General features: G+C 43.3%; 2 protein-coding genes across 5 annotated transcripts in view; both read left to right on the top strand.

Annotated features, from left to right (window-relative positions):
* Window positions 1–10814, top strand: part of LOC306914968 (myosin heavy chain, fast skeletal muscle-like) — a gene marked incomplete at both ends in the record, with an annotated part of 33518 nt that extends 22704 nt beyond the window's left edge. The window contains 11 exons of the mRNA XM_079492210.1: window positions 115–311; window positions 1154–1337; window positions 1515–1680; window positions 1802–1926; window positions 2359–2667; window positions 3294–3497; window positions 7089–7214; window positions 7988–8158; window positions 8774–8878; window positions 9614–9709; window positions 10671–10814. Of these exons, the coding sequence (XP_079348336.1) occupies window positions 115–311; window positions 1154–1337; window positions 1515–1680; window positions 1802–1926; window positions 2359–2667; window positions 3294–3497; window positions 7089–7214; window positions 7988–8158; window positions 8774–8878; window positions 9614–9709; window positions 10671–10814 (1827 nt within the window). The remainder of the gene's footprint in view (window positions 1–114; window positions 312–1153; window positions 1338–1514; window positions 1681–1801; window positions 1927–2358; window positions 2668–3293; window positions 3498–7088; window positions 7215–7987; window positions 8159–8773; window positions 8879–9613; window positions 9710–10670) is intronic.
* Window positions 10815–13643: 2829 nt separating this feature from the next.
* gas7b (growth arrest-specific 7b) overlaps window positions 13644–19324 on the top strand; it is a 100577-nt gene continuing 94896 nt past the window's right edge. For all 4 annotated transcript variants that reach the window (XM_079492811.1, XM_079492809.1, XM_079492810.1 and 1 more), the window contains exon 1: window positions 13644–14112. In XM_079492811.1, the coding sequence (XP_079348937.1) occupies window positions 13933–14112 (180 nt within the window). In that variant the 5' untranslated portion in view covers window positions 13644–13932. The remainder of the gene's footprint in view (window positions 14113–19324) is intronic.

The raw sequence follows: 19324 nt of genomic DNA, 5'->3' as shown, positions 1-19324 counted from the left end.
TTACTTTTCGTCATCATAGCTTAGTTTTCATTAAGTTTTCGTCAAAGGTGGTCGACGAACAATTCATCATATAGTTTTAACTTTTTCCCACTGCTGTAAATGTCTCCGGTACAGGCCAAGACCTCCCTCGCCCATGCTGTGCAGTCGGCTCGTCACGACTGCGAGCTCCTGCGGGAGCAGCTTGAGGAGGAGGTGGAGGCCAAGGCGGAGTTCCAGAGAGGGATGTCCAAGGTCAACGGCGAGGTGGCCCAGTGGAGGACCAAGTATGAGACGGATGCCATCCAGCGCACTGAGGAGTTGGAGGAGGCCAAGTAATTAATTATTTCTTAATGATACGTAGCTTGTTGGAGTTAGTTCAGCCAGGTATACTCGAGGGGTTAATACGCTGCATTACTATGTGGGTGTGTTCAGTGTTATGCAAGACCCACATGTCATACGCTGACGTAGCAATCAGCTGACCAATTGGGCGGGGTATTTAAGCTCACCCAAGGCTGCATTCTTCCTGCGTTGCTTCTGCGTATGCGTTCCTGGTTGTTGTGGTTTGCTCCCACCGCCACCCCAGCACCACCGGTGGACTCTGCTACTAGTTCTGTTCCACATGAGGGGGGGGGGTTGTTATTGTATATCTATCTCCCTGCGCTTAATGTTTAATGATGGTTGTTTAATTGTGCCGAGCAGGGAGAAAAATGTAGCATTACCGAACGCTAAGATGAAATATTATATCCATACTTGTATTCTCATTCTATAATAAATATTTGTTCAATCTAGAGTCTAGAGACATGTGGGTGGTGTCATTGGTCTAGATTCTAGACCAATGACACCACCCACAAGTCTGTACGACAATCAGTTCAATACTTACATCAAAAAATTAAAAACTTTATAAACCTTGTAGATCTGCTATTTTCACTTCCGTTGAAGTTTGACACTTAATCAATCAATTAATAATCATTGCGATTATTTGTTGACAAATCTAGAGAAATCTTCTCTTATGGGGCTCTCTGGCACGAGATATTTTCAAATGGGCGATGGGCGTCCGTGGCCAAACGTTTCAGAACCACTGGATTAAGAGTCATACAGTACATGCTTCATAAGATATTTCACTGTAGGCTACATTCATTTTTCCAACATTTAGTTATGTTCATGTTGTTCATAGGAAGAAGCTGGTGCAGCGTCTTCAGGATGCAGAGGAGATGATAGAGGGAGTGAACGCTAAGTGTGCCTCTCTGGAGAAGAGCAAACAGAGACTTCAGGGAGAAGTGGAGGACCTGATGCTTGATGTAGAGAAATCTAACGCCTGTGCTGCTAACCTGGACAAGAAGCAGAGGAACTTTGACAAGGTACAGTAGTAGTACATAGAAACCTTTCAGATGTGTTGGATATAGAATTAGAGTTTAAAGTAGAAACAACATATTGAATCAAATGCTTGTTTGAGGCTTATGTATTTTTCATTTATTGTATTTTCATCATGGGTGTAAAATCTATCTGCCCATTCATTTGTCTGATATTTGTTATAGATTCTATCTGAGTGGAGACTAAAATATGAGGAGAGCCAGGCTGAGCTGGATGGTTCACAGAAAGAGTCCCGTTCTCTGAGCACCGAGCTCTTCAAGATCAAGAACTCGTATGAGGAAGCTCTGGACCACCTCGAAACGCTCAAGCGAGAGAACAAGATATTGCAGGGTAAGATGTCAAATATCGTCATAATATTCCCATTTCCTATTCCCATTTCCTAATGAGAAACGGGTTTGGAAACGGTCGTACATGGACTCATCATGGTCACCATTTCTCATTTCCTGTACAGAGGAGATCACTGACCTCAGTGATCAGATTGGTGAAACTGGGAGGAGCATCCATGAGGTGGAGAAGGCCAAGAAGACGGTGGCGAGTGAGAAAGCAGAGATTCAGAGTGCTCTCGAGGAAGCCGAGGTGTTCAATCTATAGACTCTGCATGTGTGTCGCTTTGAAGGAAATCTCTTTACAGCTTTGTACCTTGTTGTGTACCTTTACACAAGACTCCTGACCAGTGACCACTGTCACCATGGCTATGTTCCAAATACTATAATAACATACAGTATAGAATATAATGTAAGGAATGAGTCAGTAAGACACCGAATGTACTTGGAACACACTAAATAATATCCCACAATACTGTAGTATGTAGTGTCTGACCTCTCCCCCACATTTACCGCCAACAAATGGTGCTTTGCATCATGGGACGTTTGCGTTAATGAAGTGTACATTGTTCGTATGCATGCATTCTGGATAAATTGCAGTAGACTACTGTGCAAAGTCGACTGCGGTATATATTGGCCCGGCGACGTGGAACACCTATATTTCCGCGTGTGTTCTCAATCTCAGGCCTCTCTGGAGCACGAGGAATCCAAGACCCTGCGCGCGCAGCTGGAGCTCGCCCAGGTCAAGGGCGAGGTGGAGAGAAAGCTGGCGGAGAAGGAGGAAGAACTGGAGCAGCTGAGACGCGGCGGCCAGCGGACCGTCGAAGCCCTGCAAAGCACCCTGGAGGCCGAGGTCCGCGGCCGAAACGACGCCGTCCGGATCAAGCGCAAGATGGAGGCCGACATCAACGAGATGGAGGTTCAGCTGAGCCACGCCAACCGCCAGGCCGCCGAGGCCCAGAAGCATCTGAGAAATGTCCAGACGCAGCTGAAGGTGAAAGGCTACAAATTGATTTCCTTGCATGATTTGGCGATCTGTGTCGCAGCAAACCGTGCGTCCACGTAAATGTTCACGTATAACTTAGGTGCGGTCAATAACATCTTTGGTGCTTGGGGACTGCTCTTCAGCAGTGGTGAAAAGATTAATTTCCAGTACTTTTACTTCTACTTCACTACATCTCAGAGCCAAAATTTGTATTTTTTCTCCACTATAATTATTTGAAAACTTTAGTTACTAGTTACTTTGGAGATTTTAATTTTGTTTAGAAAACATACATTAACCACTTCAACCCTATACATTTCGGCCATTTGAAAATAGCCGATCTACAAGCTCACAATGTGTCGCAACGCGACGCATTTGTGAGCTTGTAGATCTGCTATTTTCAATAGATTTTGTACACATTTTGATCTTGTGAAATGGCACATTCTGCACAATGAGTACTTTTACTTTTAGTACTTTAAGTACATTTTGATGCCGATACTTTTGTACTTTTACTCAAGTACATTTTCAATTCCGTACTTTTACTTGTAACGAAGTAGTTCTAAATTGCAGTATTGGTACTTTTACCTAAGTAAAGTAATTGAGTACTTTTTCCACCACTGTTGGGGACTGCTCTTCAGGACGCACAGCTGCAATTAGACGAGGCCCTGCATAGCCAGGAGGAGTTCAAAGAGCAGGCGGCCATGTTGGAGCGCAGGAGCGCCCTGATGCAGGCGGAGGTGGAGGAGCTGAGGGAGGCTCTGGAACAGTCCGAGAGGGGTCGCAAAGCGGCCGAACAGGAACTGACTGACGCCAGCCAGAGAGTGGGATTGCTGAATTCCCAGGTGAGTTTTAGATTTGATTTCATCAAGTAGGCCCATTTTGACCTGAGACTTCTACATCCCGACAGTTTTCTGAAAAAGCTATGCTTCTATGTCAGTCGTTCTTCGATTTTTCAAAAATAGCAGACCTACAAGCTCGTAGCGCGCCACTCGGTGGCGCGCTATGAGCTTGTAGATCTGCTATTTTTCAATAGCTAAAGCATAACATAATGCTAACACCAAAAAGGGTTCCCGCCCAGAATGGGTTAACTAATGAAATATGTCATCATCGATTGATCTGTCCATTATTTGATTGACCTATTATATGGAATTAATTTAGATCATACGATAAAATAAGGTAAGAATATATAGTGTCAAAAACATGTTTTCTGCACTCAAACAAATGTGTTGAAATTGCATAATATGTTTTTAGTTTACCCTTTACTAATGATGGACAAACACATTGGATGCAGAAAGACAGGGGTCTCTGCATCCACCTGCCTCACTACCAATGCATCATGTTCTACTAAATCTGAAAGTCAAAGATAGGTCCTGCTTTTGTTGACAGTCAATTCAAATTGAGTCAAAAGTCTAATGATGTAAAGAAGACACACCCCGGAACCCTTTGGGCTCACAATTTACAATTTACAATTTAGGCATTTAGCAGACGCTCTTAATCCAGAGCGACTTACATTAAGCAATAACAAAAGCATGGCATACGTCACATATATAAAAAGTAGTTAACATTAATCATGCGTAAACTAAGAACGTGTAGTATCAGTGGAGTATCTATGTAAACTATACATACTATACTATATTATATATTATATATGTGTACTATAAAGTGCTATTCGACAAACATATCAGCTCCGTTGTCAAGACCAGCTTCTTCCAACTCCGTCTCCTTGCTAAGGTCAAACCATATCTCCCCCAAAACAGTTAGAAACCGCAATCCATGCATTCATTACTACCAGGATAGACTACTGTAATTCACTATACATTGGCATCGAACACTCTGCAATTAGGCGACTGCAACTGGTCCAGAACGCTGCTGCTCGCCTATTAACTGGTACCAAAAAGAGAGAACATATAACCCCCGTGCTGGCCTCCCTTCACTGGCTCCCGGTTTCATTTAGAATCGATTTTAAAGTCATGTTATTTACTTTTAAATGTTTAAATGGGCTGGCCCCTGAGTATCTCTCCGAGCTCGTGAAACCCTACAACCCGGCTAGAGCTCTGCGCTCCGCCGATCAGGTACTGCTAGAGGGCCGAATAACAAAGAAGAGCACTAGGGGCGCACGCTCTTTCGCGGCTGCGGCTCCTAGGCTCTGGAAGAGCTTGCCTCTTCATATTCGATCTGCCCCATCCATTAATGTTTTTAAATCTCACCTTAAGACTCATCTTTTCTCCCTGGCTTTCACTCCCTCTTGAGTCCATTTTAGGTTTTGTTTTATCTTAGCTCTTTTTTGTTTTGCTTATTTTTACCTTTCATGCTTCTATTTTGTCAACATTTCTGATTGTGTTTTCTCGTTTACATTCTGTGTTCTCCTGCCTGCCTATGTTTTTCTTTTTCCACTGATCTGTACAGCACTTTGGTCAACCTTGGTTGTTTTAAAACGTGCTTTATAAATAAAGTTTGATTTGAAGTTTGATTTGATAAAATGCAATTCTAGTGCTGTCTACGTAACAAGCTATAAGTCTGTTTAAAATACTATCTATCTATCTACTATCACACTTTGAGTATAGGCACACGTCACTCCTTCACGTTGAGTTGGCAGGCATCACTGTTTCACTTTGAGTTGGCAGGCATCACTGTTTCACTTTGAGTAGGCAGGCATCACTGTTTCACTTTGAGTAGGCAGGCATCACTGTTTCACTTTGAGTAGGCAGGCATCACTGTTTCACTTTGAGTAGGCAGGCATCACTGTTTCACTTTGAGTAGGCAGGCATCACTGTTTCACATTGAGTAGGCAGGCATCACTGTTTCACATTGAGTAGGCAGGCATCACTGTTTCACATTGGGTAGGCAGGCATCACTGTTTCACATTGAGTAGGCAGGCATCACTGTTTCACTTTGAGTAGGCAGGCATCACTGTTTCACATTGAGTAGGCAGGCATCACTGTTTCACATTGAGTAGGCAGGCATCACTGTTTCACATTGAGTAGGCAGGCATCACTGTTTCACATTGAGTAGGCAGGCATCACTGTTTCACATTGAGTAGGCAGGCATCACTGTTTCACTTTGAGTAGGCAGGCATCACTGTTTCACTTTGAGTAGGCAGGCATCACTGTTTCACTTTGAGTAGGCAGGCATCACTGTTTCACATTGAGTAGGCAGGCATCACGGTTTCACTTTCAATAGGCAGGCATCACTGTTTCACATTGAGTAGGCAGGCATCACTGTTTCACATTGAGTAGGCAGGCATCACTGTTTCACTTTGAGTAGGCAGGCATCACTGTTTCACATTGAGTAGGCAGGCATCACTGTTTCACATTGAGTAGGCAGGCATCACTGTTTCACATTGAGTAGGCAGGCGTCACTCCTTCACATTGAGTAGGCAGGCATCACTGTTTCACATTGAGTAGGCAGGCATCACTGTTTCACATTGAGTAGGCAGGCATCACTGTTTCACATTGAGTAGGCAGGCATCACTGTTTCACATTGAGTAGGCAGGCATCACTGTTTCACATTGAGTAGGCAGGCATCACTGTTTCACATTGAGTATAGGCACGCGTCACTCCTTCACATTGAGTAGGCAGACATCACTGTTTCACTTTCAATAGGCAGGCATCGCTGTTTCACTTTCAATAGGCAGGCATCACTGTTTCACTTTCAATAGGCAAAGAAAAAGGAACAAACACCCGCACAATGCAGTGAACCAACTTTAATAGGGAAACAGCAACGTTTCGGCCTTCATCAGGCTATCTTTATGCTAAGTTTTGCTTTTTATACTTTCAATACGCAGGCATCACTGTTTCACTTTCAATAGGCAAAGAAAAAGGAACAAACACCCGCACAATGCAGTGCACTTCAAATGCAGTGAACCAACTTAGGCCTGATGTCGAAATAATAAAAAAGTCTTCTGTAAGAATTTATATTCAAAGATTTGTGCCGCATTTTCACGATTTTTCAAAAATAGCAGACCTACAAGCTCGTAGCGTGCCACTCGGTGGCGCGCTATGAGCTTGTAGATCTGCTATTTTTCAATAACTAAAGTATAACATAATGCTTAAAACACCAAAATGGGTTCCCGTTCAGAATGGGTTAATAGGGAAACAGCAACGTTTCGGCCTTCATCAGGCTATCTTTATGCTAAGTTTTGCTTTTTATACTTTCAATAGGCAGGCATCACTCTTTCACCTTGAGTTATAGGCAGGCATCAGTCTTTCACCTTGAGCTGGCATGAATCACTCTTTTCAGCTTTCAGCAGACTGCCCCTCCGCCCACACCCAAAAACAACAGCAAAGAAATGTTTCATTGGATTTACTGGTATACAAATCACGTAGGTGAGCTATTTGTGATTCAAAGTGGAGAATCTTTTGCTGAAAGGTGACAAGATTTCAGGCAACAAAAGCGTTCTCTTGGGTATTGTAGAATATGTAACTGTCTTACAGAATACCAACCTGATGAATACCAAGAAGAAGCTGGAAGCTGATGTCACTCATCTCCAGTCTGAGGTGGAGGAGGCTGTTCAGGAGGCGAGGAATGCAGAGGACAAAGCCAAGAAGGCTATCACTGATGTTAGTGGCACTCGATGTGTTTAGATGGGCATGCACGCACGCACAGTCGTGCACACACGCACAGACACACGCGCACACACACACTATTGCATTATTTCCTATTGTACTAGGCATCCAACACCCGTATTTAATTCAGCAGGAGCCATAATAGGGCCAGTCCAGGACCAACTTAATCACATCAACCTATTCTCCTATTCTCCTAACACTCCTATTCTGGGCACGTCATAATAGGCAAACAGTCAGCGGAAATAGACAATAAACAAAGCAAAAAGAAGAGAAAACGAAAGAAAAATGATTTATGCAAATGATTTATCCAGCTCTCACCTGCACTGTCCCCTTTTGGTAGCCTGGCTAATAAGCCAGACTCAAATCACACTGTCGTGTGGTATTTGAGTCTGGAGATGCTGTGTATGGATCTTGTTTCCCGGGGGGCGGGTTCAAACATTTTCTCTTTGACGCAATTGGTCAGAGCTACTGTCAGTCAAAGGTCTCAAGCATTGAACGTCACTGTACCAAAGCCCACCCATATTGCATACCGTGTCTCGATTGGCCACACCAGTTCTCTGGTGTAGGAAATGGGCGTACAATTGAGCCTCTCCAGACCGTAATCCACCGGCAGGCAATTTTTTTTTTGCCAACGGCTGATTCGGTCTGGCTTATTAGCCAGGCTACCCTTTTTGGCACAGCGCGTCACTTTGTGCCACACCGCAAGCTTATACATCTGCTATTTTTGAAAATGTCCACCGATGTAACTGACTATAAATAAAACGCAGGCGGCCATGATGGCCGAAGAGCTGAAGAAAGAGCAGGACAGCAGTGGTCACCTGGAGAGGATGAAGAAGAACCTGGAGGTGTCGGTTAAAGACCTGCAACATCGTCTGGATGAGGCTGAGAACCTGGCCTTGAAGGGCGGCAAGAAGCAGCTCCAGAAACTGGAGAGCAGGGTAATTCTCACTAGCTGTTCAGGAATGACAGAGTGTTGTTCGTGCCATGAACGTCAGACAGATAGAGCTTCATTCTGCGTTCATTTCGTCAAATAAAACTATGACGAAATGTCGACTACCTTTTTTCACTAACGAAAACATAATTTTAGTCGTCAAAGCTTTTTCATTTACTTTTTATTTTGACTAATTATACTATACAATATATATATAATATATCAACAAATTTAAACTAAATTTAAATGCTAAAATGCTCTCCGAAAAATCTACAGTCAAGCTCACATTGTGAGCTTGTAGATCAGCTATTTTCATATAAGTATAAATCAGGCATTACGACGCCACCAAGGCCTGCCAAAATCTATTTCGTTGACTAAATCAATTCTAGATTTAGTTGACTAAGATCTTATAATTTTTAGTTAACTAAAACTAGACTAAAAGTAAAACGTTTGTTCAGAGGACTTCAGATCCCTAAAACTATGGATCCCCCTCCCCAAAAGTGTACGACTAAAACTAATCTATAACATGTATTGTCAAAATGAACACTGTTCAGGAATGAAAGACTGTTGTTCATGCCAGTGAAAATGAGACGGCTCTTTATGGATGCCTTCCTTGCCAAAGGTGCGTGAACTGGAGGGAGAGCTGGACGCTGAGCAGAAACGAGGAGCTGAAGCCATAAAGGGAGTCCGAAAGTACGAGAGGAGAGTCAAAGAGAGAACGTTCCAGGTAAAAACTCTTGCATGATGAAAGTTTAATTGGTGCTTCTGAAAAGTCTGATTTTGACTTCTTTACGAGTGGATTTCACGAGGCCCGGGGTCATGATCTTTAGGAGTCAAGTGGTCATACACTGACTATAGCAACGTCTCCCACACACATGGGTCCGGGACCCATTTGTGGGTCGTGGACACATTGTTATGGGTCCCCTTATTTTTTTGGTTCCTACATTTGGTTTTCAATTGTTATTTCAAAACATTTTCAAAATACATTCCCAAAAAACTAAAACTTAATTCATCTTAAATCTAAGTGCCGATTCATACTCAGACATTTTCAGTAGCACCGAAGAGCCGACTTTAGGACGGTACCCGCCCCCCCCCCCGAACCTCAAATGACGTCACATTGTAGGCTCTACAGCGCCGAACCGACTTTTATTCGGCTCTAAAATAGGAGTATGAATCGCGCCTAAGAAATTCAATAAATTAGAACAAATATTTATGAAGTTTGGGTCCTATATCTAATTTCTGTTTTGGGTCACCGGCTAAAACGTTTGGTAATCACTGCACTATAGCCTGGCCAATCCAAGCAAAACAATAAAAGTAAAAGTATCAACGTTTCGAGTGGAACGCTGATTTTAGGTGTCAGTCATCATTATCTCCCTGGACAATACTGTATTTTCAGTGAAATGACAAGCGAAGACCAGCGCAGCGCTGCCCAACAATCACTTCCCCCTCCATTTTGTTGCAGGCAGAGGAGGACAAGAAGAATGTCCTGAGACTGCAGGATCTGGTGGACAAGCTGCAGCTGAAAGTGAAGGCCTACAAACACCAGGCAGAGGAAGCTGTAGGAGCATTATTATTATCATCACCCAACATTATTATGACACTGCATGGTCACACTGTGGGCTCTCTGATTCCGCCCATGCTAAACCCCTTATCCCTAAACTACTACGCCCTTTTTGAGTGGTGCAACCACTCCCTTACGGAGCTATGTGTGTGGGTGGCTGGGTAGCTGGCTGGCTGGCTGGCTGGCTGGGTGCGTCTGAGTACGAAAACAGCATGGTTGTTTTTCACCACCTGTGCGCAACCTAACATTTTTTTTTACTATTTTGAAAATAAGTTTTGAATAGTTCAACTAGCCGATTGATTGATTGATTGATTGAATATTTTATATGGCAACATATAAATGCAAACAGCACAATGTACAGTCAGGCATTTTTGTCCAAAAAGGATTTCACCGAAGAAAGACCTTGCGGCCTTGTTTCCATTCGGGTCCTATCCACTCACACATGACATGAATAATAATTTAACACAGTAACAACAATTGATATAACAATAATAATTTAAAACAACATATTAATTTCCTCTAAACATGAAATATACAGTATGCACAGGTTGGGGCCGAAGTTAATCGGAAGGGGATTATTAGCATAAAGAGGCTGGGGCGATCACCTCCTCTCCCTTTGACCTGCTGACAGGTCACTGCTGATCGACACGTTGTGAGCTTGTAGTGTATTAAATAATAAATAAATACAACTTCACCGCTTAAAAAAGTGGTTAAAGTTTTATACGGTACTTTGTCTATTTTATACTGGTACAATAGTGTCTTGCAGCGACAAGTCGCATCTCGACACGTTGTGAGCTTGTAGATGTTCACTATAAAAAATAAGTGTGTGTGTGTGTGTGTGTGTGTGTGTGTGTGTGTGTGTGTGTGTGTGTGTGTGTGTGTGTGCGTGTGCGTGTGCGTGTGTGTGTGATATACACATAGTTGTTTAAATTATTTATTTATTTTACTCTTTCTACAGGAGGAACAAGTAAACAACCACGTGGCTAAGTTCCGGAAGGTGCAGCATGACCTGGAGGAGGCCGAGGAGAGGGCAGACATCGCTGAGTCCCAGGTCAACAAGATGAGAGCCAAGAGCAGAGACGTGGCTGGCAGCAACATGTGACGGTGATGACGGTGCTTTCAATCTGTTACCAAAAAACGTCTGTTTTGCCAATGTTTCTTGGCTTTTTATAGGACATGACACATACATGTGTCCTGTAAAAAAAAAAGGCTATACGATTGGGAGATTAATCCATTAATCCAACTAATTTAAATCATCCTGGTACTACATGGTAATTTCTGCACTTGTGCCATTGATTGTTTTTTAGTAACATACATAGTGTTTCTCAAAGATGTTATTGTTTATAGGATCCCCATTAGAGACACATGAATGAGCCTCTAGACTTCCTGGGGTCCTGATGTTATGTCAAGTTGTCAACGACCCCCAAATTTGATGCTAGCCTATTTGGCCACGGGCCCCCATTTGAAAAGATAAATGGTAAATGGTGCATTTATATAGCGCCTTTATCCAAGGCACTTTACATAGATTGCGGTGGAAGCCATGCAAGGTACCAACCAGCACGTCGGGAGCAATTTGGGGTTCAGTGTCTTGCCCAAGGACACTTCGACATGTAGACAGGAGGAGCCGGGATTCGAACCGCCGACCCATGGATCATTGGACGACGTGCTCTACCTCCTGAGCCACAGTCGCCCTGCCCTCGTTACTAAAAAAGATGTTGTGCCAACTGCCAAGAGCCCCATTTTTGTTCTTACGTTAGTACAGAATTCTTCAACTATATAGGTGGGGAGATAACAGTGGGGAGAGCGAAACCTATGATCTGAATAGTAGTCTTTCTTTATTTCTATTTCTATGTCATTGGTGAAATAATAGTGAAATTAAACTGTTCCTCTTCCTCATTTTTTTGCTTGGGAGTGGGAACCCCCTTGAACCTGGGCGACTATACACGAGTGTTGACATGTCTATACTGTTGAGCTATACAATGTAAAGCCTATTTGGGCAGGGGATAAATTGCACGTCATCATATCCATCATGCAATACCTCTTGTCAACAAGTAGTGGTCCTACTTGCCTAACCAGGATCTACATTGTCCAATAGAAGAACAGGGAGACCAACTACAGCCAAGGCCATGGTAATTATGTTGTATTACCATGCCATACCAGTCCATATAGCACTGACGAAGGTCCTAGGACCGAAACGTTTGCTTTTTAATTGCACTTTGAGCACGAGCACTTTATGAGCATGTTAAAATAAAGAAAAAATATTTCCCTAAGTCTATTTTCTATACGGTGAGCGAGTCTTTTCCTGTCAAAGTTTCCCTTATGTTTTTGAGACCACCGCTACCGTAGTCAAGTTTGGAAAGAAAAAGGACGAAGAAAGGCAGTTTTCTCAGTGCTTCAGTATTACCATGCTCTACCATACTGTAAGTCTTGGGCAAAATAAAGTATTATATATTAATACTATATATTCATTAAAAATACTAATGGCTTGCAGATTTAACTGGACAGATCACAGACCTATTTTATAAACTGCACAAGGGAAAGTCATTCAAACCGACCTAAATCACATGATATTAAAAAACCCGAATGATATCCTTACACAGTAAAATTGAACAAAGCATGCTTTCTAATCTATTGGTTTTATTTTTTTCTCAACAGAAACAAGAATGAAAAGAGCAGAAGACAACATTATGAAGATGACTCATAAAATATGAGTTTTGGTGTACACTGATCTGCTTTAATCCCTATACAATGCAATGCATGATGTTTTGTTTTGTTTTGAGCTCAAGTTTTACCTGAATGGAATCGCCATCAGAGTAGCCCCACAGGAAAATATATTAGCTCTGATCCATAGCCCTAATGCCCTTTGCTGCTGTTGCATTCGTCAGCAAAGGGCATTAGGGCTATGGATCAGAGCTAAGGAAATATCAAATAATAACAAATAAAAATATCTCCAAAACTCAAATGTAACTCGGATGTATTCATTCAAACATATAAGGAAGATTATGCTTCACAAGTCTCCTGTGACAGGCACCATATAGCAAAATCACACCTGTGTGAACTGAGCGGTGCAACTATACATTTATTGTTATAGTTACTGTACTCTACTGTAGTGTAGTGTACTGCGCGGGGGTCCCCAGGACATCCATACCCCCAGGAACACGCCCAGGGTGCCGGCCCGGTTCCGGCGAGCCGCCCCGCGTCCGAAACGGTCGAGAATTGACGGAGTTACCGTGTGGGGGTCCCCAGGGGGTCCCCAGAACATACAGAGCCCCAGGAACGGCCCAGGGCTCATACTGTAGTGTACTCTGTGCCTCTCTACTGGCCAGTGTGGCCACTTTAGGTGTTGCAGCTTTCCGTGCTCAGACACACACAGAGACAGACATACGGACGGACGGGGACACAGCTCTGTAATGGAGCGGAGGCTCAAAAAATAAAAAATGCACTACACTCAACTATCAACTCTTTATTCACAGTAGTAGAGACTAGAGAGTAGACCCAGGTTCTCGACCTGTGGTATGGGTAGTAGGAGACCCCAGGGAGTCCTAAACTAAATTGATTTAGGAGCCAATTGACTCCTAAATTGATTTAGGAGCCAATTAAACAGCTTTGAGGATTTAACATTAGGCCTATACTACATGGGGGTCACAGAGAGGTTTATAAAATGGGGCCCGTGGCGTGGCTTTTAATGCAACGGTTTTAATGCAACAATTAAAAGTGTTGCCTAATGAAGTCAATTAAGTGTGCAATCACAAAACATTCAACATTGGCAGTCTTGCAGCAGTGAGTGTAGTTTCTTTAGATGCGATGCGAGTCCCGGTCGGAGTCCGGACAGGGCTGTGTGTTTTTTGTTGTGTTGTAAACGTATCGGGGAGGAGATTTGACTTGACTGAGTCACAGTCACTGGACTTGGTGAGGCGCGGCAGCAGCAGCACAGACAGAGCTCAGCTCACACACTCAGGCGAGAGAGGAGCCGAGCGGAGCCACGCTTGACAGCTCTGGGAATAACCTGTTACTTTTGCGCACGAAATCATTTATTTTTTGTCCTCAGGAATCCGCAGCAGCATGATATTCTATCCATTGACGAGTTGAAAGGGCTCCGCAAGAAAGTCGGCATTGAGAAAGCCAAGTTTGTGTGTTTTTTGTTTTGTTTTTTGCCCCCAGGAGGGATCATATTTTCTGGGCATTGTTGAGAATAATACTGAGTGCTCCGCGGACGCGCGATGTCTGGATCTTACTGCAAAAGTTTGTACTCGTTCAGTGGCGACCAGCATCAGCAGGGACTGAGCTTCGAAGCCGGAGAAATCATTAAGGTCGTGCAGTCTCTGCCAGGCGGCTGGTGGGAAGGAGAGAAGGATGGGACCAGGGGATGGTTTCCCTCAAGCTATGTTCAGGTTTTGGAGGTAAGGTTAAGGTGTGATATGATAACCTAGCCACCAGGCAGCACATTTTAGTCTGGAGAAATGCTTCTTAGTTCTTGATATGGGGGGAAAACAATAACTGAAAAATAATAACAATTCGGAAATAAATGATTCGTTCTGGCATGCACTCGCAGAGAGAAAAAGAAAACTCTTGTCTCCAAATTAGATTTTGGAAAGTTTCTGGTGTTATTAGACAGTTTAAACCCCATGGGATTAACACCCATCCATCACCCCCCATTCCTCGACTGACTGCATGAGTGTCTCTGAAGTCTCCAAACTTCCTCATTCCACAAACATTCCAGTGGAATTCTCAGGTCCCCTGGCTGTCTGTGTGCGCATGAATGCTCTGGGGCAGAGACTGAGGAGGCAGGCTCCACTCTCATGAATGCTCTGGGGCAGGGCAGAGAGTAGAGACTGAGGAGGCAGGCTCCACTCTCAGGACAGGCACAGCATCCCCCCCTCTCTGTCTGTCTGTTTGTCTCTCTCTGTCTATCTCTCTCTATCTGTCTGTCTGTCAATTCAAAGGAGCTTTATTGGCATGAGAAAACGTACCTTTACATTGCCAAATCAGAAGTGGAACAAGACAATCAAAACATAAATAAAGGTGTAAACAGGGCTGTGTTATATTAGCACTAATAGCACTAATGGCATTAATACTATCTTGTGAAACTATAAAAAGCATTTTCTGTCAGAGATAGTTATACAATATACATCCATATAGAATACGTTAGCTTTATACTTTTGATAAACAGTGTACACAATACACATATAGTTTGTATTCCTTAAGGTGCTTGTATTCCATTTCACATCCTTCTCCTGTCACAGCAGCTCACAAATCTCGCTGCTGTGTTTGCACATTGTTGTACTTCACCCAACAGATATGGGAGTTTTTGTCTGTCTCTCTCTGTCTCTCTCTGTCTGTCTGTCTGTCTGTCTGTCTGTCTGTCTCTCCAAAGCTGAACATGCATAAGAGAACCAGAAGCGACAAAGTTCTCTATTTTAAATGCACCATCACAGATTGTGTTTGCAAAAATTGGATTGACTTTAACCATTATTATTTTTGTCTTGGAACACCAGCAATGCATCCATATTCTGGGCGGGGGGGGGGGGGGGGGGTGGCATTGGTCAAAAATGGCAGATCTACAAGCTCACATCGCTTTGCAGTGCTTTGTGAACTTGTAGGTCGTCTATTTTTGGCGAAGAGATTTGGTGTAGAGAGGTTCTAACTCAAGGGTTTAAGTGGTTAATGGTCCATTTTTATTGGATGGGATGTGAGTGACTTGAGTCTTGAGATCAGGAAATGGCTTGTTGTCTGCAAGCAATGAAACCATTATAAGTATCGTGATCATTTGTGTCTCGTATCCAAAAGGCGATGGGCACGATGCCATTAGCCAGGCTACGATGCCACCACTCCCAGCCACAGTACACAAGCCGCCTTCACTTCTCACCTCATCACTGTTCCAGAGAACAGTGTGATATGATAAAAAGTGATGATGTAAACTGCTCTGCTGTGACTTGAACAACAAACAAATGAAATGAAAATAATGGCCAAACACACCAGACCAATTCAGCCCATAGTTCTGGGCTTGTGCTGACACTTAGAAATGATATGGTCGTCATGTTGAAATAGACTTATACAGCCACGCCCCCCCTCCCTCCTTCCCCTGTGGTGTTTTAGACAAATAGGGAGGCATATTGAAAGTATATTATAATATACACCCAAGGTTTTCTTTTACAGAAATGACAAAACAAAAGAATAATTGTGAAAGTGGGAGTGGGCCTTGTTGCCAGGTTTCTAAAAGTAGCAACAAAATAAATGCACTCATACTGGGTGTAACCCTCAGGTTGGCGTTAAGTGTACTTTTCTCCAAAACACAGATCCCAAGTTGGACAAGTTCTGCTCGGTCATGAAGCTACAGTAACTCTGGGCCAGTCATCCTTATACAGTATTCTAGGATCCTACTGGAATGCCAGTGGCACTATAAGGAGTCCCTGAGAACCAGATGCTTGTGGTGACGTAAGGGTGCATTTATATATAGTGCCTTTTTTTCAAAGCGCTTGGATCTCAACTTTGAGACCCATTTTGCGTCCTTATACGTCACGAAAATACCTCCATGAACGTCCATGTATTTCGCCTGCCTGCCTGCAGTTCCAGCTCTGGCCAGTAGGGTGGCCAGTTGCTTTGGGCGCCCGGGAGCTCTGCTTAGCGCATATCTCCTCCAGGTCAGTTGGCCTACCCAGGGCTGTGTAAGATGTTGCAGCCATCGGTACAGAGGAAGCCGCGAGGGGAATGTTTTTATGACATTTGGTTTAACTTTTTGCATTTGTGGGCAGAAGTGAAAGTGCTTAATTGGGGATGTTCTCTACATAGACCCTTCCACATGTGATTCAAATTTGGTGTTGATCTGATTGGATATTGCATTCATGATTTGGGGCATTTGCAGAACTAGACCGGTTCCCTGATCTACCTTGGGAGCAATGAAAGTCGGTCAGGGAAAATAAATTGAAATTGTTCTGACCTACAGTTCAAGAGTTAATAGGCCAAAACATTAAGCAAGCTGGTTTTCTGACCTAGAGTTCAAGAGTAATAGGCCAAACCGTTAAGCAAGCTGGTTTAGTGCCAACATGAGGCCAATTAAAACAAGTCAGGTGTCTTAAGTTCCTACCTACTGGTATCACGAACAAAAAGTTTGACCTGGTGAAGATAATGACTTAAATAGTTTGTTAAGCCCATGGTTGGGAGGGTTCATGTTTGCAAGAGTTGCACCATCGCTTGAGCTTACCTGTCCTTGATGGCTTTGATAGTACAAGTTGGATTTTAGTAGGTAGATATGTTAGCAGAGATACATTTCACCGCAGTGCAGCTTGACTGAAACGTCAATGTTCAGCTTTAGAACAGGACTGTGCCTTGTAAAGAAGAGATATTCAGTGTGAGGGTGCGTTATCAGTTGCACACAATACAGTTCCATCTGGAATGCAGAGAAGCTGCGGCACACTGAGATTGTTTTCATGTTGCAACGGGGAAAACTCAAAGTTCTGCTGTCCACTTCTCCTTGAGTCAACTGTCATTCTGAGCAGAGCTACTCAGACTGTACCTGGGTGATGGCACCATGGAAATGCCCGGCTGATGGTGTAACAACAGTCACTTCCTTAATTCCTCTTTTCAGTAAACCAGTTAAAAGCCTTACAGGAAATCGCCTTAAATTCCGCTCACCGGCTACACAGTAATTTAGGAATTTGCTGCCATAATCCTGTCGCAATCACACATTCAGGCTAATGTGTGTTGATGGTCTAGACCAGGGAATGTGTTTCTATAGCTGGCATAGTTTCACAATGCACCTCTTTGATGTAGCCCTGAGACACCCCTTCATTGTCACCCTCAGCATTGGGAGCTTTTGTTCTCCAAACAGCTCTATATTCTTCACAGACTAATGAGTCATTCAGCAGAAACCCATCTAAACATTCTCCACAGGCGTTAATACTTGATCCTTATCTTTACTAATAGTAAATACACTACTAATAAACACGATCAGATGGTTCCACTGAATGCGTTCAAAAGCTGAGAATGGAGCCCTCTGTTTTCTCAGTTTGTTTAATTACTTTGAGGCATAATACTTTATTTACAGCAAAATAGTACAGTGGCACGATTATACAATGGTGCTAAAACTGGATATCACACAAGCCATAAAGGCTTGTTTCCATTGTGGTCCTCAAAGTCCTGTAAGTTCATTCAAAGTATTGTTGAATAACCGTATATGTCAATCAATTAACATACCCCTCACAGTGTGGGTGACATGTTCCACAGTGGCCATGGCAACCAGTCCAAGAAATTAACCAGGACACCAGTAGTGAGTCATGATACAGATTTATGTTTAGTGACCGGCTGATTTGCACCCACTGCACACCTAATGAGCAGAAGAGGGAACAAAAGTTACAGCAGAGGATTAACACAATCGCTGGTGACTTGGATGAGACGAGGTTGTTGGGTGACATCAGCGATGATGACTCACTGATGTGTCAACCAAAAGACACTGAATGGGGTGCATTGTTTCAGAGAACATGTTGATCCTTTAGTTTAACCGTTAGGTACTTTTAACTTGCAAGTGAATTTGAATAGTTTCCAGTACACTCACTCACTGCAGGTGGACTACACAGCAAAATCCTGAGTGTTACTTAACCCATTTTGGCCTGAGATCAGATTCTAAAAATGTCTTCTACATCCTGACAGTTTTCTGAAAAAGCTATGTTTCTATGTCAGTCGTTCTTCGATTTTTCAAAAATAGCTAAAGCATAACATAATGCTAACACCAAAATGGGTTCCCACCCAGAATGGGTTAAACCCTTAAAGAGTGCAACAATGGTCCCTTATGGGTGGATTTTTACACATTTTCCACTGGAATACTAGCACATTGCTGGATAAAAACTTAACATATTGCCCTCCTTACAGTTAACTACTGCCACGGGATTGTTCCCACTTTAGATTCAGTTAACGGTTACAGCACTTGAGCAAGAGGTGTCTGCAGTCACACGAGACAGGACATTTGGGGAGGATAAAACAATATACATGTGCAATAATATACATCTCTCTCTCTCCCTCCCGTTCTCTCTCGTGCCCACTCCCCAGACACACAATGTTCTGAAATACGTTATGCTACTTGTATAACTCCATCATAGTTGGACACGGACACTAGGAAGCCCTAGACTGGGCAGGTGGCGGCGGTGGTTCAGGGGTAGAGTGGCTGGATGGCAACCACAAGGTTGCCAGTTCGAACCCGGGCTCCCCCAGAGTTAGTGTCGAAGTGTCCTTGAGCAAGACACTGAACCCCTAATTGCTCCTGATGTGCTGGTTGGTGCCTTGCATGGTTTCCGTCGCCATCGGTGTATGAATGTGTGTGTGAATGGGTGAATGTAATGCACAATCTATGTAAAGCGCCTTGGATAAAGGTGCTATATAAATGCACCATTTAGCATTTAGGTACTTGTACCGCTATACCCCCCGAGCGCCCCACATCAGATGCTTTTCATTCACAAAAAAGGTGGGAGGATATTACAGGTTCTGACAAGTTAGGAAGACGTTAAATTGACCGTACAGAATAGACAGGCATTAGGCATTTCCCGCAGGAAATAAAAATGAAAAATACCAGTAATTTTCCAGCTTTACGTGAGTGGGGTTTCAGTGCTACTGTGAAGTCAA

The sequence above is a fragment of the Electrona antarctica genome (genome assembly GCF_951216825.1).
Source record: "Electrona antarctica genome assembly, chromosome: 22".
Classification (NCBI taxonomy): domain Eukaryota; kingdom Metazoa; phylum Chordata; class Actinopteri; order Myctophiformes; family Myctophidae; genus Electrona; species Electrona antarctica.
This window is presented reverse-complemented; position numbering and strand designations above follow the sequence as displayed.